The sequence below is a fragment of the Bos indicus x Bos taurus genome, chromosome 23 (genome assembly GCF_003369695.1).
Source record: "Bos indicus x Bos taurus breed Angus x Brahman F1 hybrid chromosome 23, Bos_hybrid_MaternalHap_v2.0, whole genome shotgun sequence".
Classification (NCBI taxonomy): domain Eukaryota; kingdom Metazoa; phylum Chordata; class Mammalia; order Artiodactyla; family Bovidae; genus Bos; species Bos indicus x Bos taurus.
In genome coordinates, this window is record NC_040098.1 from 8,477,516 (window position 1) to 8,499,137 (window position 21,622).

The 21,622-nt window shown below is 50.1% G+C and overlaps 1 protein-coding gene across 2 annotated transcripts; it reads right to left on the reverse strand.

Moving 5' to 3' along the window:
• Window positions 1–4,312: 4,312 nt before the first annotated feature.
• On the reverse strand, window positions 4,313–21,557 carry VPS52 (VPS52, GARP complex subunit). 2 transcript variants are annotated; one of them, XM_027525150.1, is made up of 20 exons: window positions 21,252–21,557; window positions 20,143–20,227; window positions 19,938–19,990; window positions 19,686–19,761; window positions 19,425–19,492; window positions 18,970–19,145; window positions 18,217–18,367; window positions 17,829–17,929; window positions 17,623–17,755; window positions 17,441–17,498; window positions 16,947–17,080; window positions 16,360–16,515; window positions 15,765–15,883; window positions 15,475–15,598; window positions 15,105–15,200; window positions 14,902–15,009; window positions 13,830–13,895; window positions 5,600–5,711; window positions 5,264–5,382; window positions 4,313–5,023 (listed from the first exon to the last, which is right to left on the reverse strand). In XM_027525150.1, exons 1-20 carry the CDS (start codon window positions 21,339–21,341, stop codon window positions 4,877–4,879), a joined length of 2,172 nt encoding a protein of 723 aa, XP_027380951.1. In that variant the 5' UTR covers window positions 21,342–21,557; the 3' UTR covers window positions 4,313–4,876. The 2 variants fall into 2 exon arrangements, with proteins under 2 accessions (XP_027380951.1, XP_027380952.1); XM_027525151.1 differs by having other exon boundaries at window positions 19,425–19,496; window positions 21,252–21,354.
• Between the last annotated feature and the right edge of the window lie 65 nt (window positions 21,558–21,622).

Consider the following 21,622-nt stretch of genomic DNA (forward strand, 5'->3'; position numbering starts at 1 on the left):
CACAGGAAGAACACTTCCGGGGGCAGGGGTGTGAATTCAGTGAGATGACACATCTGCTCTGTGATTTCAGGGACCTTGACTTACTGTTGGCTGAATCCACGGTAGCTATCAGAGAACACAGGGAGCAAGATGAATGGATAAAGAAGATACGGTACCTATGCTGCTGCTGCTGCTAAGTCACTTCTGTCACGTCCGACTCTGTGTGACCCCATAGACGGCAGCCCACCAGGCTCCCCCATCCCTGGGACTCTCCAGGCAAGAACACTGGAGTGGGTTGCCATTTCCTTCTCCAATGCATGAAAGGGAAAAGTGAAAGTGAAGTCGCTCAGTCGTGTCTGACCCTCAGCGACCCCATGGACTGCAGCCTTCCAGGCTCCTCCGTCCATGGGATTTTCCAGGCAGGAGTACTGGAGTGGGGTGCCATTGCCTTCTCAGCCATTAAAAGCAACAAAATTGGATAATTCGTAAAGATGTGGATGGACCTAGAGACTGTCATACAGAATGAAGTAAGTCAGAAAGAGAAAAACAAATTGTGTGTATTAATGCAAAACTAAGATCAAGGCATCCAGTCCCATCACTTCATGGGAAATCGATGGGGAAACAGTGGAAACAGTGTCAGACTTTATTTTTCTGGGCTCCAAAATCACTGCAGATTGTGATTGCAGCCATGAAATTAAAAGACGCTTACTCCTTGAAAGGAAAGTTATGACCAATCTAGACAGCATATTCAAAAGCAGAGACATTACTTTGCCAACAAAGGTTCATCTAGTCAAGGCTATGGTTTTTCCTGTGGTCATGTATGGATGTGAGAGTTGGACTGTGAAGAAGGCTGAGCGCTGAAGAATTGATGCTTTTGAACTGTGGTGTTGGAGAAGACTCTTGAGAGTCCCTTGGACTGCAAGGAGATCCAACCAGTTCATTCTGAAGGAGATCAGCCCTGGGATTTCTTTGGAAGGAATGATGCTAAAGCTGAAACTCCAGTACTTTGGCCGCCTCATGAGTTGACTCATTGGAAAAGACTCTGATGCTGGGAGGGATTGGGGGCAGGAGGAGAAGGGGACGACAGAGGATGAGATGGCTGGATGGCATCACCGACTCAATGGACGTGAATTTGGGTGAACTCCGGGAGTTGGTGATGGACAAGGAGGCCTGGCGTGCTGCGATTCATGGGGTAGCAAAGAGTCGGACACGACTGAGCAACTGAACTGAACTGAACTGATGCCTTGGTTTAATGAATACTGTTTCCAAAACTCCCTGCAAACTGAAATGCAGCATGAATTGCTGTATCCATTTTCTCCAGGGTGGAGAGAGCTGATTTCAAAGTTGTCTCAATCTTGCTTTCTCCTTCTTTCCTTGGATCTTTACCCTAAATCTGTGTTGGAACCCAGGGAATTTGCCTGCTCCCCTCATGCCTGATTTCCTAATGTCAGAAAAACCACCTTTCTTAAATGCAAGGTGGGTGGGTCCATAACTTCGTTCCTTTTGTCCTCAGGGTACACGTCCATTCAATAGCTCTGGAATTGATGCTGAGATGGCACTTTCGTTTTGTGCAGAGACAGAGTTGTTGAACACAGAATAATGTTTCCCAGAGAGTCCAGTTGAAAAAAAACTCAGGGACTTCCCCAGTGGTTCAATGGTTATGAATCCACCTCCCAATGCAGGGGACATGGGTTCGATCTCTGGTCTGGGAAGAGTCCACATGCCAAGGGGCAACTAAGTCCATGAGCCACAACCACTGAGCCCGAGCCCTCCAGCCCTCGCTCAGCAACAAGGGAAGTCACTGCATCAAGAAGCCCACTCGAAGCAAGAGACCCAGTGCAGCCAAAAGTAAATCAGTAAACAACTCAGGACAAGCTGAGGACACAGAGGTGAGGACACAGAGGTGTAAAAATAGAAGGAAATGATATTTCTTTAAAGGACAGAGATCCTTTAATAGCACTGGGGGGCTGTTACAAGCCATAGGGACATCTCCAAGTCCTTCCTATAGACACTAGGTAAGGACAGGGACCAGTGTGCCAGATCCAGGTGTGAGTCTCACAGATGAGCAAAGGGAAGGAGGATATTGACACAGTCCTGTCCGAGGTGGTGATCCCTGATGCTTCTGGGTCTGTGAGTCCAGTGGGTCCGTTATTAGCAAAAGAGAAAAGTGAGGGAGTTTAAGGAGCGGTGGCTCTAGCCAGAAGTTATGCGTTTCAGCTTGGGGATCACAAGGACCCACCTACGCCACAGGGACTGCGTGTCTTTGGACTGAAAGAAAAGCCCCTCAGCTGCTTCAGCGTGGACGGCGAGCGGGGGAGGCCTGACTGCCTTCCAGAGCAGGCGCGGCCTCCCAGACCGCCGACGGGCGGAGTGGCCGAGCTCCAGTCCCTGGTCGATGCTGCCCCCTGGAGGTCAACGTGGGGACTCCAAGAGGTCTCCCGCTCTCGGTCTTCATACCGTCCTGAGAAGGCATGGCTCAGAGGGCTGCTATAGATTCCAGGGTCTGTTCGACGTCCCCGGAAACTGTGTGCTTCAATATAACCATAATGCTTCCCGGCCCCAGTATGTAAGCCCTCTCAGATTCCAGCAGTGCCCCTCGGGGAGGCCTGCAGAAAAACATGCTTCTCTGTCCAGCGTGTGTATTTGGGTTTGGGGAGGGACAGGACAAGGGAAATTCAGAATTTCGAAAACCAAGGTACCAGCATGCATGGCCCTTCTCCCGCTGGCACCTTAGCTGGCCTTCGACGAAGACACCTGTGTCGGCAATCTCCCTCGCGGGCTATCCAGAGATGCCCCCGCACCCCGACCCCCTTCTCTGGGAAACTGCTCTGTCAAAGCAACCTACGTCTCCCTAGTCCCAAAGCCTGGGCCCTTCTCGTCCTCCTCGAGCTGGGGCAGGGGTCAGGTCAGCGTGAGGACATCTGGGTCCCTGTGGAGTGCTGGGGGCCGAGGAACAGGAAAGGAAGGTGGGGGACGGAAGGTTCCCGGGGCGCGGGTGCCCAGGAGCCAGCTCGCGGTGCCCCCGTCTGGAGCGCCACCGCCCAGCACCGGGTGGGCCTCAGGGAAGGTCTGCGGGGGAGTCAGAGCGGGCAAAGCCTCGAGGATGCCGAGAGGAGGCGAGGGTGGCGGGGACGTGGGGTGCGGTCATTAAGGCCTCTTCCCTGAACCCTCGCCATCTCCCCGGGCTCCTCAGACCATCCGAGGCCGAAGCTCCGAGGTGCAGGTCCCGAGGTTGGTCAGCGTGCCGCTCTGAGAGCTGGGGCGGCACCCCGAAAAGAGGCGAGTGGGAGAGGCGGCTGGCACGGCTGCCCATTCGCCGCGCTCTCTGACCTTAATCCCAGGAAGCACGAAGCGCGGGCTTGACCCCAGCCCCGGTGCTCGGAGCAGACGGGGCGCCACTTTGCACCGATTCTCCCCGCCTCCGCGTGCGGGCTGGGCCAGCATCCAGAGGGCCCAAGCAGCCACTCGGGGGAATGAGTAGGTCGAGGGGTGCGGGGACGTCCCCGAGTTACCATTTCCCCCTGACGGCACTGGCCCCTCCCCCTTCGCATTTCCAGGCGCCCCCATGTCTCCTCGTGGCTCAGAAGGTAAAGCGTCTGTCTACAATGCGGGAGACCTGGGTTTGATCCCTGGGTCGGGAAGATCCCCTGGAGAAGGAAATGGCAACCCACTCCAGTACTATTGCCTGGAAAATCCCATGGACAGAGGAGCCTGGTAGGCTACAGTCCATGGGGTCGCAAAGAGTCGGACAGGACTGAGCGACTTCACTTTCACTTTCATGTCTCCTCTGTCTACAGTCTGAGTTCAAATGGGATCCTAAGGCGGCAGCAGCAGAAAGGGGCCGAGACACAGAGAGGGATGAGATGGCCACACTGCAGGCCTGGCCTGCTCAGGGCACAGTGCAATGGGAACTGCAGCCCCCTAGCAAGGGCTGCGATGGTCACACCGGAGGAGCTAGGGAGCTGACCCTCAAGGAGAGAAGGCAATCCCAGCGTCAACCTGGGGTGGCCAGAGGCAAGGAGAGCTGGTGTCTGCCTTAGGGGAGCCGAGGCTGCTCTAGTGCCCCATGCGGCCAGCATCTGCCATTTTCACCAGGGTCACTTCCTCCGCCAGGTTGGTTACTCCAGAAACAGTTCTCGCCCTAAAACCAACGCAGCCACTTTGGCCTGAAGGAGCTGAAGGTTAGAGGTAACCGCGAGCCCCGAGTTTCTGGACACCCACCAGAAAGGGATGCAGGCCCAGGAGGCAGTCAGAGCGCAAAGGTGATCCTGGAGCAAAGACGGGGTTACTTGAAGGCCCCAGGAGGAAGGAGAAAAGAAATGGGAAAAGAGTGTTATATCATATTAAGTATTTATTGTTTTCTGCAGACTGACCTTGATGTAACTCTCAAGCCAGGAGGGGATTGATTAGTGTTCAAGCTGCTGAGATCTTAGGTCAAAAAGCTACAGAAAATAAATCACTGAGTGGAAGAAAAAAAAAAAAAAAGCCAACCATTATGAGACAGTCTTCCCTTAACACACCAACTCCAAGAGTTGAGGCTTCACACCTCATGACATGCTGACAAGAGCTGAGTGAACCAGAAGGTTTTACTGGGAGAAGAAAAAAGCCTTGGGGGTGGGCAGTGGGAGTAAAGAGGGGAATGACAACACTGGAAAGATAACTGAGGTTATTTTGGAAGCCCAGGAGGTCCTGGGAAACTTGAAGACACGAGAGATTCCCAAAGCCAAGGGGATCCGGCTTATCCTGACGAAGCAAGGTCCCGGGAATGAAGGCAGAGTGAGGCATGTGAGAGCCTAGGAGGCAAGGGGGAACTGGCAGGGAGTCCCAGGTGAAAAGGGGGATGGGATGGGGCACAGAAGTCCATGGATAGGGCTGGCGGCCCCCAGGGCTCGGCGCATCAGAAGTTGGGCTTGTGCTTCTTGAGTTCCACCATGAGGTGGTGGATGTTGATGAGCTCGGCCCGGGCAGGGAGGGCTCGCAGCTGCGGCTGAGACAGCACTCGGTGGAAGCGATGATAGAGCTGGATCAGCTGGGTCAGAGCTCCCTGCTCAGAGAAAGTCACGGAGGGATGAGATGCAGGGTGATGCTAAGGATGACGATAGCCGTCAGCTTAGGGCTCAGCCAGAACTTTGGGCACGGCTGGTAGTTGAAGATCAAGCCAGAAGGGGACTGATTAGTGTTCAAGCTGCCGAGATCTTAGGTCAAGATTCCGAGCCCCGAGAAAAGAGGAGGGCAAACCAGTGATGGGGCGGGGTGGGAGTGGGGACCGGGAGTCGCAGGTTACCTGGATGATGCTGGTTCCATTTCTGAAGTTGGTGAAGCTCCGCATCACATCCTGACTCAGAGACTCCACCGACGATTTCCAGGAACTGCCGAAGCCACGAATCAGCTGAGTAACCCGGGCTGAGAGAAGGAGGAAAAAGATCACGGCTAAGTGATGTCTGATCCCGCTAGGTCCTCCCCAAGGTACAGCCGTCCTCACCCTGAAACCCCTCTTTTCTGGTGTTCTCCCGACCCCCTCTTTCGTGCCTGACACCCTCCCCATGTAATCTGCATCCCTGAATTTTTCTTTTCCATTCACCTCTCCCCTCACCCCACCACATCCACCCCATCCTCAGACCTTCTTCCCCTCGAAGTCGTTCCGCTTGTCCACGCTCAATCAAAGCTTCAGCTTCCTTTACAAATGCCACCAGCCCCCCAAAGGGGGGCGACAGCAACTCTTCAATGAATTCCTGTAGGAACGCACACACATACAGAGTTGAGTTTCCTGGGGTGGGCAGATTTTTCCCAGTTCCGGCATCATGACCAACTCGGTCCTTAGAACACTCCCATAACAACAGCGAACCTCTAGAAAAGTCATATACTTTAAGACACGGTTGGTCTCACAAGAGGTAGGGGAAATCTCCTCCCTTCTCAAAACAAATAAATAAATAAACCACAAAACCTTTGTTTAGTTAAATTTTAAAAAATTGAGCTGGGAGCAGAGGGCCAGAACCAGAGAAGTGGGCCCTGAGCGCCTGGGAGAGGCGGGGCTTCAGAAAAGTAAACGGTCACAGCAGCTCTGCTATCGGAAGCTGAGCTGATGCGGCCTTGAGCGGAGATGCTGAGCGTGGTCTCAGGAGAGCCTCTCAGAGGTGCCAGTGCAGACCCAGCTGGATGGCATCTTTCAGCTATTGCAAAAGCAGAGGCAAGTCTTCTCTGAAATCTCCCTGATCCCCATTTAGGCCCCGATGACTGCCCCTGATTGAGACTGAGAAAAGAGCCCAAAGATACCCAGTCACAGAAGCAAGCCAGCTACCACGAGTCAGAAGAGGCAACAAGCAGTGGACTCAGACCTCCGAAGACCGCCAGTGTTAAAACTGTCACATACAGAGCAGTTGTACATTCTGTATGAGATGTTCAAAGAAGTTAAAGACACAGACACAAACATGACCTATTACCAAGATCAGAAACAGACTGACTTGAAACAAAATGGGATTTTTAAAGAAATGATTTAGAAAAAAACTTTTTTTTTTTTAATTTAAAAAATGTCAGCTGGCTAAACAGCAGATTGGATATACCTGGAAAAATGACTGAGCAAACTGGAATTTATAATTGAAGAAATGACTCAAAATGCAGACAGATAAGGAGATGGAAATTTTTGAGACATTGAGAGACAGAAATCTAATGGTCTAAGCGGTGATCACCGATGGCCACTGGCCAAAAGAAAGCCAAGAAGACACTAATGCCCTGAGAGAAGTACACACCACCACCTCTCAAACAGCCTTGTAAAAATGTCTAATTGGAATCCGCTCAAGCCTTTCCACTGAATCACAAAGAGGAACAGCTTAGGCATGCTATGCAAGGCAGTCAGCAAAATCCAGACTGTACGTCATTCTACGTGACAAATGACTCCATTTCTTCCACAAATAAATTGCATGGAGGAGACAGGGAAGAGATGGAAGGGAAATCTACAGATTAAAAAGAGACATACAGGGACTTCCCTGGTGGTCCAGTGGTTAAGACTCCACACTCCCAAAGCAGGGGGCCCAGGTTCGATCCCTGGTTAGGGAACTAGATCCCACATGCCGCAACTAAGACCTGGCACAGCCAAATCAACTAAAAAACAGAGAGAGGCATGTATGGACTGTATATGGATGCTGACTTGAACCACTGTTTATAAGTGGGGTACCTGAATACTAGCTACTTTGAGAGTGATTCTTTTTTTTTCCAGGCCACCTCAAGTGAAAGCCCCAAGTCCTATCTTTTTTTAAAAGTGTGATAAAGTATTGTGGTTTAAAAAAACATATCCTGACACAGATGAAGTGATGATAGTGATGTACAGAATTTAATTCAAAATCACTGAGGGTTGGGGGACAGATGGGAGGATGAACAACGGGTTTTGATACAGATGAAACAACTGTCCTGTTATTGGCTGAAGATCTGTGATGGCCCCTGGGGGCTCACCATGCTATCCTCTACCTAGCACGTACATTTGAAATTTCCCAAAACACAAAGTTAAAATGAAAAGGCAAACAAACAAATAAAAAACAGTGCAAGGGAGGGACTTCCCTGGTGGTCCAGTGGTTAAGAATCCACCTTGCAATGCAGGGGACACAAGTTCGAACCCTGGATAGGGAACTAAGATCCCACATGCTGCAGAGGAAGCAACAACTGAGCCCTCTCACTCCAAAGCCCATGCGCCACACAATGAGAGTCTGTGCGCAGCAACAGAAGATTCTGTGCGAAGCAACTAGACCTGATGCAGCCAAATAAATAAAAAAAATTTTTTTTAATGGAAGGGTGGAATTTAAGTAGGAAAAAAAAAAGAAGAAGAAAGAAAAGAAAAACCCAACCCAAATAGTAAGATCTGGTAAGGTGAAAGCAGAACTTTTATTTCACTTAAAAATAAACTACTTATATTTAAAAATAAAATCCTTTGTGGAATCTAAAATATGGCACAAATGAATCTATCTACAAAACAGGAACAGACTCACAGACATAGAGTACAGACTTGTGGTTGCCAAGGGGGAGGGAGCTGGAGGAGGGATGGATTAGGAGTCTGGGGTTAGGAGACACAAATTATTATATAGGATGGACACGCAACAAGGTCCTATCGCAGAGCACAGGGGGTTCCAGCCAATACCCTGGGACAAACCATAATGGAGAGGAATATTAAAAAGAATGTACACATATGTATAACTGAGTCACTTTTCTGTACATCAGAAATTAACACAACATTGGAAATCAACTATATATCAATAATGTGCTCTCAGTTGCTTAGTTGTGGCTGATTCTTTGAGACTCTGTGGACTGCAGCCCGCCATGGAATTTTCCAGGCAAGAATACTGGAGTGGGTTGCCATTTCCTTCTCCAGATATATCAGTAATAAATAAAAATAAAATCTTTTCCATTCTTCCCACAAAACATCCACCTATATCCACTGGAGGCTGTGAGATAACTAACACGAGATGAAGAAGACATTCCCAAGAACACATCTTTCCATAATTAAGGAATCTTTATTTGTGATGTGATTTGGGACAGAGATCATAACAAATTCAACCTATTATAGTTGCCTAAATGCAATAAACCCACAACACTCTTAAACAGTAGGGGGCAAAGCGGGTGGATGCAGAGCTAAGCTCAACTAACAGAGATGACCTGTCCTAACACAGTCACCATGAATCACATGTAACAACTGGTCACTTGAAACAAGGCTGCTGCTGCTGCTGCTAAGTCGCTTCAGTCGTGTTCGACTGACTCTGTGAGACCCCATAGACAGTAGCCCACCAGGCTCCCCCGTCCCTGGGATTCTCCAGGCAAGAACACTGGAGTGGGTTGCCATTTCCTTCTCCAATGCATGAAAGTGAGAAGTGAAAGTGAAGTCGCTCAGTCGTGTCCGACTCTTAGCGACCCCTCGGACTGCAGCCCACCAGGCTCCTCCATCCATGGGATTTTCCAGGCAAGAGTACTGGAGTGGGGTGCCATTGCCTTCTCCGTGAAACAAGGCTATTGAAACTGAAATGTGCTGTGAACATACACACCAGGCTAAGAGACTTCACAAAGAAAAACTTTTCAGATGAATCATTACTCATCTATTTGTAGATAAATAATGTTGAAATGATAGTATCTTGGACACAGTGTTTTCAGTAAAACATATTAAATTTGTTTCACCTATTTCTTTTTTGTCTATAAAACTTAGACACTAGAAAGCTTGAGGCACGTACTATATTTCCATGGGGCAGCAGTGGTCTAGACTTGGATGGACTTTCTTTAAGCTCTCTATCCAGCCAAAGAGAGTGGGTTTTTGTTTGACTGTTTGTTTTGACCTTGCAACCCAGCTTGTGGGATCTGTTTTCCCACCAGGGATCGAACCTGTGGCCTCTGCAGTGGAGGCACAGAGTCCTAACTTCTGGACCTCCAGGATAGGACCTCCAGGAGAGAGTGTTCTGACCGCAGAGGAGTGACCAGAGGAAAGAGCACGCTGGGCTTCAGCTCATAATCTCTCCCACACAGTACTGAGCAGCAGCCCACCCGAAGGCACAGGGACCGTCCCCACCCTGGCAGATCCCACAGGGCCTCAGGGCTCTCAGCAGAGTCCTCACTGAGCACATCTCTGGGGTCAGAGGGTCTAGAGAATTGCGATTCTGAAGGCAGAGCCAACATTCCCTCTGGTCACCTAACTGTGCAGCTGAGGACAGCAGGTTCTTTTCTCATCGAACTAAACGTTTATGAAACAGAGAAAACAGACTGGGAAAGTTTAACCTATAACTGACCAGATCCCAGGAAAGAAAGATAGGAGGAAAGCAACGTTTAAAAAAATACTGGCTGCGGGAGAAGGGGCAAGACAGAGAAAGGGGATGAAGAGGTACAAACTATTACGTACAAAATAAATAAGCTACAAGGAGATATGATACAGCACAGGGAATACAGAGAATATTTCACATTTAAAGGAATACAGGGACTTCCCTGGCTATCCAGTGGTGAGGATTCTGTGCTTTCACTGCAGAGGATGTGCGTTCAATCCCTGGTGGGGAAACTAAGATCCCACAAGCCGTGTGGTTCAGCCAAGAGAAAAGTAAAGTAAATAACATAAAGGCATTTAAAAAACAAAAGTAGGACAGAAAAAAACACTGGTCAATAATTAGCAGGGAAAACAGAAGGGGAGGGACGACTGAAGCATTAAAACATCTAAAATGTTTAAAAGCCCATGCATTACTTGAGATAGGTGTTAAATAATAAGTTTAGATGTTAAGCTAAATTAACATTAGCTTGTTAATTTAAAATTTAAAGGACAAATTCCAAAAGAATGGAGTACAAAATCCAAACAATCAGAGATGGACAAAAAGTTGTAAGAAAAACAAAGGCGAGAAGAAAAAAAGACACAAGACACAGAGAAAACTAAAGATGGATGAAAACAGTAGAAATGTCACATTAATCACAATAAACATAAATGAAAAAAAAGACAAATTAAAGGGCAGAGATAATTCAATTGGATTTTTTAAATTCCAGCTATTTCTATTTTTAAAAGACTTAAAATGTGAAAATATGAAAAGGAAAGTAAAAAGAAAGTAAAGGAAAAAAGCGGAAATTTTTCAAAAAGTGGAAATAAATTAAAAAGCAAATATTAACTAAAATAAAGCTGGAAGAGCTATGTTAACATAAAATAGAATAGGCTTTAAGAGAAAACTGTTAGGGCTAACATGGGTCATGATACAGTGACAAATGCTTCAAGTCACAAGGAAGATCATATGATTCTAAACTTTTGAGAATTTAGATAAAATAAGTTGAAACTATATAAAACAAGATCTGATAAAACTGCAGTGAAAAAGTGATAAACTTATGAATTTCAAAACATCTCTCTCAACTACTGACCAAAAAAAAAATCAGTAAAGATATAGGTGATGTAAATAACAATTAAAGAGCTTGATTTCCACCCCTGACAATCAAAGAACACACAATCTCCTCAAACATACATGGATCGTTTTCAAAAGTTGATCATGTCCTATGCTATGCTATGCTATGCTAAGTCACTTCAGTCGTGTCCGACTCTGTGTGACCCCATAGACAGCAGCCCACCAGGCTCCCCCGTCCCTGGGATTCTCCAGGCAAGAACACTGGAGTGGGTTGCCATTTCCTTCTCCAATGCATGAAAGGGAAAAGTGAAAGTGAAGTCGCTCAGTCGTGTCCGACTCTTAGCGACCCCATGGATTGCAGCCTAACAGGCTCCTCCGTCCATGGGATTTTCCAGGCAGGAGTACTGGAGTGGGGTGCCATTGCCTTCTCCGTGATCATGTCCTAGGCCGAAGCAAATCTAGAAAGATTTCAAATTTCAGATTTTTAATACCAAAAGGCCACATTCTCCATTCACAACGCAACTGTTAAACATTAATAACAAAAAGACTTTTGGAAATGTTAAAGCACTTCTAAAAAACCTCATGGATTAAAGAATAATTGAAATATAAAAGTTCTTTGAACTGAATAAGAAAAATGCTACATTTTCAAACCCACAGAACTCAATACAAGCAGTATTTAGAGGGAATTTCATAGTTTTAAATCTTCCTAGATGTTTGTGCTGGCAAGTTCTAAGATACTTTATAGGAAGAGATCATTTCAATCCCCAAATCTTTAAGAATAAAAGAATGAGGAAATCCTTCCTTCCCACCTGCCTCTACAAATCCAGTATGACTTTGGTGCCAAAACCACATAAGGGCAGGACAAGAAAGGAATAGCACAGGCCTATCTCATTTCTGCACAGAGAAGCAAAAACTCTATATGCATCAGACCAAATCCAGAATGGCTTAACATTCCAAAATCTACAAATGTAGGATACCACATGATAGACTTTTTTAAAAAATGAAGTATAGTTGATTTACAATGTTGTGAGTACATGTGTATTGAATGAATATACATGTATACATATATATGTATTTTACAGATTCTTATCTTTTATAGGTTATTATGAGGTATTAAATATATTTCTCTGCAGTATACAGTAGATCCTTGTTGTTTATCTATTTTATATATAGTTCTGTGTATCCATTAATCCCAAAGCCCTAATTTTTTAAAATTAAATATATGATTACCTCAACAATTGCAGAAAAAGCACACATCCCTGATTAAAAATTCAATACCCATTCATGATTTAAAAACAATAATAACTCCTGGAATACTAGGGATTGAAAGGAATTTTCTTTACCTGATAAAGGATATCTATTTCAAAAAAAAAAAAAAAACCTACAATAACAGTACTCTTAAAGGGGAAATGATGAAAGCATTTGTTTTAAAGTTAGGAAGGGACTTCCATGGTGGTCCAGTGGCTAAGGGGGGCCTGGGTTCCATCCTTGGTCAAAGAACTAGATCCCACATGCCACAACTAAGAAGAAAAAAATAATCCCGCATGCCACAACTAAGACACGGCACAGCCAAATAAATAAATAAATATTCTTTTCAAATTAAGAAAAGGTAAGGGTTCTCACTATCACCCCTCTATTCAACCATTCAACTTTAAACAAGGTACTAGCCCCTGTAGTAAGAGAATAAAGACATAGGAATAAAATAGGAAGAACTGAAACTGTCACAATTCAGAGATGACGAATGCCTACATAGGAACACACATCTCCAGAAGTATTATTAGAAATAACTTAGGAAGTGGCTGGCTATATAATCCATATACAAAAATCAATAGCACTTCATATACCAGTTCAAACAAGTAAATTTCCTTTTGAAAAGGTAGTATTTAACAGTCTATTTAAAGGACAAATTCTAAAAGAATAAAGTCCAAACAATTAGGAAAAAAAAATGAGGTGATTATTTCTAGTAATTTCAAGTATTATTCTTGGTAATTACTCCTAAATAAACGGTAGATCCCTAGTTCCGGAAGATCCCACGTATCGCGGGACGACTAAGCCGGAGAGTCGTAACTACTGAGCGCACCCGCCCTGGAGCCCGTGCTCCGCAACGAGAGAGAAGCCCCGTCTGCCACAACTAGAAAAAGCCCGCACACAGCAACAAAGACCAACACAGCCAACAATTAATAGAAGTAACTAAACTAATTGACTTTAAAAAGAATGAGCTACAGCCTCATGTCATAACAGGACAATACTAGAAAAATTATGCGTCAAATAATCCTGCAATCCTGTTACTACGGCACTCAGAACAAAAACTGAATAGTTACTTGTTTCGGCATACAATTTTTTTTCTTTCCTTTTTGGTTGTGTGCTGCACAGCATGCAGGATCTTAGCTTCCCATATCCCCTGCAGTAGAAGCCAAGAGTCCCAACTATGGGACTGCCAGGGAATTCCCTATAGCTCTATTATTGCCCATAGCCAGGGCATGATAAACGCAACATTTAGGTCAATAAGCGCCTTTATGTGAGAGACAGAGAGAGGGGCCGAGGAAGAACTCAGACTTTGATGTTAGTTATTGCCAAGGTGTGTGGTAGCTTTGTGGATGTCTGTATCATTAAAAAAAAAAAAAAGAAAAAACAGACCGATAACAACAGCATGTTGTGAATCAAGAGTTGTATCACAATTTCAATTCTGCGTACCTGGAGCCCGCTGCCACTGTAAGCGTGCGCGCACACACACACACTGACCTAAACAGCACACACGTGACTTCCCTGGTGGTCTAGTGGTTAAGAATCCGCCCTCCAATGCAGGGGACGTGGGTTCAACCCCTGGCTGGGGTACTAAGGCTATACATGCAATGGGGCAACTAAGCCCTCGAGCCGCAAGTACCGAGCCCTGTGCTCTAGGGCCCGTGTGCGGCAGCAAGAGAAGCCGGAGCGCCGCGACAGAGAGCCAGTGCAGCCAAAGTCACCAGCAAAACACAGCACAGGACTGTCCCTGCCCTCACCCCGCACCCCTACCTGTGTCCGCGCGTTGAGCAGCTGCTGGAAACTTTCAACCTCTTTGCTGTCATCCGCCGCCCGCTCCTGAGGAAAGACAGAGGGGAGTCTCAAGTTTGGGGAGAAGCTGCCCTTCATGCTGGCATATCCCCATCCTTCCACATTCACCATATGGAGCCAGACACCACGTCAGACTCCAAGAAGAAAACGCTTGACAAGGCCAACGTGATCTCTGCACTCGTGGAGGAAAGGGGGCAGAGCGGGAACCCGGGGTCTCGGAGGGGGGGGGTGACAGGGCAGGGGCCTCCGGTACCATCAGCACACCCAGGAAAGGGGGCAGAGCGGGAACCCGGGGTCTCGGGGGGGGGTGACAGGGCAGGGGCCTCCGGTACCATCAGCACACCCAGGAAAGGGGGCAGAGCGGGCACCCGGGGTCTCGGGGGGGGGGTGACAGGGCAGGGCCTCTGGTACCATCAGCATGCCCAGGAAAGGGGGCAGAGCGGGCGCCCGGGGTCTCGGGGGAGGGTGACGGGGCAGGGGCCTCCGGTACCATCAGCACGCCCAGGAAAGGGGGCAGAGCGGGCGCCCGGGGTCTCGGGGGGGGGTGACAGGGCAGGGGCCTCGGCTACCATCAGCACACCCAGGAAAGGGGGCAGAGCGGGCGCCCGGGATCTCGGGGGAGGGTGACGGGGCAGGGGCTTCCGGTACCATCAGCACGCCCAGGAAAGGGGGCAGAGCGGGTGCCCGGGGTCTCGGGGGAGGGTGACAGGGCAGGGGCCTCGGGTACCATCAGCACACCCAGGAAAGGGGGCAGAGCGGGCGCCCGGGGTCTCGGGGGAGGGTGACGGGGCAGGGGCCTCGGTACCATCAGCACGCCCAGGAAAGGGGGCAGAGCGGGCGCCCGGGGTCTCGGGGGGGGTGACAGGCAGGGCCTCGGTACCATCAGCACGCCCAGGAAAGGGGGCAGAGCGGGCGCCCGGGGCCTCGGGGAGGGGAAAGGGGGCAGAGCGGGCGCCCGGGGTCTCGGGGGAGGGGAAAGGGGGCAGAGCGGGCGCCCGGGGCCTCGGGGGGGTGACGGGCAGGGCCTCGGTACCATCAGCACACCCAGCATCATGTCATAGTTGTTGATCAGAAACACAAGCTGCTCCTTCCTCGAGGAGAACTCAGCTGCCACCCGGAGGACAAAATTCTCCACCTCCACCTGAAAAGAAGACCGAAAGGAGGGGGTGACAGGAGCAGGCAAGGCTCCCCCCCACTTCAGCCCCAGGGGCAGGGGACCCCTCCCGCACCCCGCACCTGGAGCTGGCCCAGCAGCTGCATGGTCCGTTCGTTGGGAATCGTCTGATTGATGCTGACAAGAGCCGAGGAGAATTCTGCGTATCGGCGCGTGATCTGGAGTAAGAAGGAGGGACGAAAACTCACGCCAATCCCCCCGGCTCAACCGACAAAACCCCTGACTCTCTCGAAGCTGGCCAACCAGCCTCTGGGCGATCCCCACCTCCAGGCCCTCCCACACAGTGCCCAGCCCACACTCCCAGGGTGCCCCCACACAGCGTGGCTACACGTCCAGTCAGGCCCAGAGACACAGCCCCGAGGCCGAGTGACCACACAATGGGGCTGCCAGCCCTGCCTTTCAGCAGACCCCGCCACCCGTGCCCATGCTCACATAGTGAGGCCGAGTGTCCAGCCCTCCGAGGCGCTGAGGGTCAGTGCTGCGGACACTTTGGACGTTCATCTCCAGGATCAGTTCAAACCGTGGCCACAACAAGGCAAGCACCTGTTCCCAGTACCTGTGGGCTTGATCAGAATCAGAGATCTGGCAAGGAATGTCACGGGTGGGGTGGGGGAGGCTGAAACCTGATCGAGGGGTGACCATCAGTGGAGGCAGGAGTGGGTGTGAGAGGTGAGTGTGGAGGCATCAATACTGCCTCCAGGCAGACAAATGGGACCAGTGACCTGTCCAGGGCAGGAACGTCCCTCTTGGCTGTGATGTTGCGGAACCGGAGGACGATGTGGATGCAGAGGAAAACAGCGATGGCATCGTAACAGTCAACGAGGTAAGACTCCAGGTGTTTCTGTGGTTGAGGATTTAGAAACAGGCAGAGGACTGGAAGTGTCTCTTCCTTTGTCATTCCCAGTGACCATGGACAGATGCAGTGCTCCTTGGGGGACATGACACTTGCGGGTACAGGGAGAGATCTAAATGGAAAACGCACCTCCTTTCCTGTCCACCAGCCACTCACGTGGTCCTGTGGCCTTGCTCACCTAATCTATGATCACAAGCCCATCACAGCAGAATTCAGGGCCGGGAACCAAGGTCTAGGAGCCTCTAAGTGTTGGGTGCTATCGCCTAGGTGTGAATCAGAAGGAGGGGCGCCTCAGGGACCCCCAAGCTTTGATGGTTTTGTGGGGAGTCACACACAGTGAGAATGAGGCGCATGCATTCTAAAATGAGAGGATCCTGCCTTCAGTGCTCCAGGGCCGTGGCCTCACTGCAGTGCTGATGAGGACTGGGGACAGGGTTGAGGAGCCCAGGAGCCAGCGAGCTCACCTGGGTCATGCTGAGGGTGCGGCCCATGACAGCATGGAACAGATCGTGGGCAGCCGGGCCAGACACCATGAAGAACTCACAGATGAAGAGGTATTCACGGCAGGAGTTGTCGAGGAGGGCGTAGTGCTGGCTGCGGAAGAGGGCCTCGAAAGGATACTAGGATGGGTGGGAGAGGCAGGAAGAGACACAGACGGGTGGACCCCAGTCCTGGCTCTCTGTGGACATGGCTGGAACATCAGCTCAACTGGGTACCAGTAGCTCAGAAGACCCTCCCCATCTAACCCTCATTCAGGTTGCAAAAGGGCTTCCTGAACAGGTACTGAAGGGCAGGGGCGGGGTGGGGGGAGGGCTACACGAAAAGAGCCCACCCCCACCTGCTGTTGCTGCTCCCGCATTTACCGCCACACCTGCCTAATGACCTATCACCCTCTGTAACACCCTGAGTCAATGGTCCAACCCTCCTCTCATCGCAGAGTGCAGGGGCAACTGAAGATGGGGACTCCCCCGGGCCCTGCAGCCGGGAAGCTCTGCCCTGAGCTCTGTGCTCAGAGCCCCACCCTGAGGCTGAGGCTGGCTCTCCCTCCTACCCTCTGTTCCCCGCGCTGGGCAGTGTGGGGCACGAGGATGGGGGCTTCCAGTTCAGCGGGGGAGATGACAGAGCCCCGGGTCCCCAGGGTGAAGATGGTGTTCCTGCTGCGGAGGGATGGCTTTGAGAAGAATCGTGAAAGGCCAGAGTCAAGGGAAACAGATCACAACTGTGATGGAAGATCAAAGACCCAGGACCTCCAGGGGCCCCCAGCAGTCAGACATGGCCTCGGGGTCCCTCCTCCCCAGTCTTGGGGCCCCACTTCACCTGACATCTGTGAATGGGCTCCAGGGAGCCTCTACGCTCCCTGACATCATACACAAAACTCAGTGTAAGGGTGATCTCTGCATTTTTCTGGGGAGGGAGGTCCCCGCCTTGATCTCATTTGCAAAGTTTTGGTCCCACAGAAAAAGGTAAGCAGCAGGGCCTTGGAGGCTGGAGCCAGAGGCCCTTCCCTCTCCAGGCCCAGCTGAGTGCCCCTCAGCTCCAAGATATCTTTCTTGGCTGTATCTTCCACGCCCATTAGGTCATCCTTCTCAGCGACTTCCTCATACTAGAGAAGAGAGGATAGAGAACTGGAACATTGCTTCCCAATGTACAAGAAAAAAAGACGTCTCTTTACACAGTCACTCCTCTCAACTCAGGCGCCCAGAGCACCTCTCCTTCCACGGGCTTACCTGCACCTTCATGAGCCGCCCCAGGTAGGAGCGGTAGTAAGACAGGTATATCTTGCTCAGCGTCTCCACGTACTCGTCCCTGATTTCCTTCGCAGTGGCGCGTTCGTTGCCCAGCAGGAACTGATAGAAGAACCTGGAGGAGCCAGGAACCAGTCAGTCTCCCAGCCAGCCCCCCAGGGACACCCGCCCACTCTCTGGGTGGCGACCTGTATTTCAGCAAGGCTGTCTGTGGGATCTGATAGTTGGTCATTGGCTTTCTGAAGGAATAAATCTTCTGAAGGATGAACTCTCGGATCTTCGTCACAGCCTAGATGTGGGGGACCAAACACAAGGCATGAAGCTGTAGCCTTCTCACTGCCTGGGAAGCACCGAGGGAAGGAATGAACGTTGACTGTTGGACGAGCAAGAGTATAGAACACCTCTTTGATATCTGTTAAGACTTTCAGAGGAACCCAGAGATGTGAGGATGAGCCCTGCCACATAAAGGCAAGGAGAAGTTCTTGGGGGTGGGCTACAGCGAGCTTTGCCAGGGCAATCCAGGGTAGAGGTCTAAGGGAGGCTGGTTCGAGTCGTATGTCCACCCCCACTTCCCACCTTGACTCGGAGGCGGTCGAGCACGCCCCGGACATCTGCACAGGCCGCTGTGCCCCTAGCCTCCTGTTCTCGGACTGCAGCTGCCTTAGCATCCAGCTCCTGCAGCTGCTCCAAGAACCGGGGCTCTGTGACTGGTGCCTCCAAAATTGCCCTGGGGAGCAGGGAGGGGTGGGATGGGTGAGGAGGGAGACTCAGACACCTCGAGACTCTAAACCATACCCCTGGCATCCAGCGTGTGTCTCCTCTCCCTTTGTACACTGCATCATAGGGTTAGAACACGTGCACAAAGTATTCTGTTCCTGGACACACATACCTCCATCACCCACATCAACCTTAAACCCTTTCTCGATGCCCAACCCCAGATGATTCCTATTCCTTAAAGCCTGAGTCAGGGTAAAAAAGAGCTGTCAACTGCTCATCATTTTCTGGAAAGTGTGTGATAACCTGAAGCCAGGAGACCCACGTGGTTAAGTAGGGTAGGTCACGCCTGCCCATCTACTTTCTATGACATTGTTGTCCTTTGTTATTCAGTCACTCAGTCGTGTCCAACTCTTTGCAACCCCATGGACTGCACCATGCCAGGCCTCCCTGTCCCTCACTATCTCCTGGAGTTTGCCCAAGCTCATATCCATTGAATCTGTGACACCATCCAACCATCTCATCCTCTGTCTTCTGCCTTCAACCTTTCCCAGCAGCAGGATCTTTTCCAATGAGTTAGCTATGACGTTAGGACCGTTCAAACTAGTGACTCACGTGACCAGAGCAGAGGGCACCACGAGACCATCAACAAGCTCCCCGAGTTTCCCCCGGACAGCCTGCCGGTTCCGCAGTCGAATGTTCATGGCTCCAGACTGTTCCTGCAGTGTCCGGATCTCAGAGCTGATGGAGCTGAGATCACTCTGAAAAGCTCCCAACATCTGCTCCATGCGCTGGGAGAAGGCAGAAGCGCTGCTGATTAGCCATAGGATTGGTAGGGGACAAGTCTCTAGGTAAAGTCTCTAGTACCTATCCAACTATGAGAGTAGTGGGTGATGAGGAAAAAGGCACAGCAAAGGCAAATAACAACGTTAGTCACGGCAGCAACAACAAAAACGGCTGCTGAGATCAACCGTCCCTGCCTGAGGCAGATGGCCTAAAGAATCATCCTGAAGACCATGACCATGATCTGCGCTCTGGGATATGAGGGGTCCCAGGGCATGGTTACTAACCTCAAGGACAGCATCGCAGGCTGTGATCTGATTGTGCAAAGATGCTATGTTCTCACTCTCTTGGATATCTGACTCACAACAAGTCAAGGGGCCTCACTGTGGACATGGAGATTCTCAGACCTCCGCAGGACCTCTCCAATTTCTCCCTGAGGTGACAGAAACCTCAGAGAGAAGACGGTGGCCCCGGGTGGGCTGTCAGCACCATACCCCTACAAAATGCCCGTTTTAATAACAGCACCCCTCTCCTCTGCTGGAGGATACAATCCCGAATGGACTTCTGCTCAATCTGCTGTAGCTCCAGCTCAACCTGCTTTGAATAGTGACGAAGATCCACACCCTGGGAGAACAGAAATGTGAGAGGGTCAGGAGGAAGTCAGTGAAGGGACACTGGAACAGAGTCAGCAAAGGACTAGAGAAAAAGACCAGGGTGATAGTAGGAGTGCAAAAGACTTTTTTCTTTCCTTTAAGGGGAGGGTTCAGGAAGGGGCAGATTAGTATAGTGGAAAGCCTCACCGTTTTAAGAGCTTCCTTTACTAACTCATCCTCCAGATTTGCCTGAATGTGAACTGCAAATAGAAGTTCATCATAAGGGTTCAGCTAATTCTACAGCTCTGTCTCCACACTGAACATCCACACACCAGTCCCAGCCTTAGTACTTGCAGAGCCCAGCCTCTCAGGTTACAGGACCGCATACCCCCCACCCTCTGCCATCACTTACCATCCACTTCATCCAGGATGAATTCATCAGAGGTGATGTCCAACTCTCCAATCTGCAATGGCTCCCGAAGACCTGGACCACTCCCCTGGAGAGGAACAGGTTAATGGGAAAGAGAGAAGTAGAACAAAATATAATGGAGTAGTCACCAATCCTTCAAGCGGAGAAGAGGGACTTTCACTGGGGAATCACAGGTAAATACTGAGTTCACAAAATGTCAAAAGTTCCATATTGTCTCAGTCTACTAATCGGGGCTGATGGATAGGAATGGGACAAGGAGACAGGCAAACCACGAAGCGTGAAGGTAACCAAATCAGAAAAATTAGAAGATGCAGAAGGCAGAACAGAACTTGCAGGTGAATTTAGGATCTCTAGACTGCTGCTAAGAGTCAGACATGACTGAGCCATTTCACTTTCACTTTTCACTTTCATGCATTGGAGAAGGAAATGGCAACCCACTCCAGTGTCCTTGCCTGGAGAATCCCAGGGACGGGGGAGCCTGGTGGGCTGCCGTCTGTGGGGTCACACAGAGTCGGACACGACTGAAGCGACTTAGCAGCAGCAGCAGCAGCCGCAGACTGCTGCTACCTTAAATGTTCTATCACCATCCCTCGGGGGCGCGCCAACCTCTTTAAAACTACCAGCTAATACATAGTGTTTACCTACGTGCCAGGTGCCATCTTACATATATTCATTCACCCAGTCCTAACCCACAACATAGATAGTAGGTCTTAGTTTTTTCACCTTATAGGTGTGGAAATAAGGGCATAGAGAGGCAAGTTAAACTTGCCCGAAGACACACAGAGTATACGTGGCAGAGCCTGAATTAAAGCCCAAGCAATCTGGTTCCAGAAGCCATGTTCCTAGACTTGCTTCTCTATTCTGCCCAAACATCTGGAAGTTAACTGAAATTGTGGCCCCAGAGCCAAAGTCTCGGCCATGCTGACCCCAGCTCAGGTTCAGGTCGGATCCCACGGAGGCGTATGGAGAACCAAGCCGGGTAGCATCATTGGCAGCTGCGAGTTCCACCCTTGTGCCTACACCCAGCCCAGGCTTTCCTGACATGAGGAGACTGGACAAGACTCTGAAGGAGAAACAGCCCTGCCTCTCACCAGCGGGCCCTCCTCCTCCTCCATATCTGAGGCCCCGGCCCGCAACACCAGCTCACGAGCAGCTGCCGCCATGGTCGCAGCGGCGGCCATTCCGCGCAGCCTCACTTCCGGCAGCTGTCAGTCAGGCGAACCTGTTCCCCGGAATGGAACTACAGATCCTGGAGTGTCTTGCACGGCGCGAAATCGCTCCCAGATATTTGTTTGCCTCCAGTCTTCCTCTTTCAGCTGTAACCGCTTCACCCAAGTGAAAACAAGTGGAATTCTTAAGCACAATCTCAATCCGGAACCTTTGTTGCTCGCACATACAAGACCTGTACGAACAGTAAAGAAAACCCGGACCGGAAGTCATGCCGCCCGATTCAGGGTCTTGC

Coding starts and splice junctions, on each gene's coding strand:
- VPS52 (XM_027525150.1), bottom strand. CDS start 21,341: ATGGCCGCCGCTGCGACCATGGCGGCAGCTGCTCGTGAGCTGGTGTTG. Junction 15,201..15,474: donor TGGACACTCGGCCTCACTAT/GTGAGCATGGGC, acceptor TTCTTACTCCAG/ATCACGCGCCGATACGCAGA. Junction 15,010..15,104: donor AGCTGCTGGGCCAGCTCCAG/GTGCGGGGTGCG, acceptor TCTTCTTTTCAG/GTGGAGGTGGAGAATTTTGT.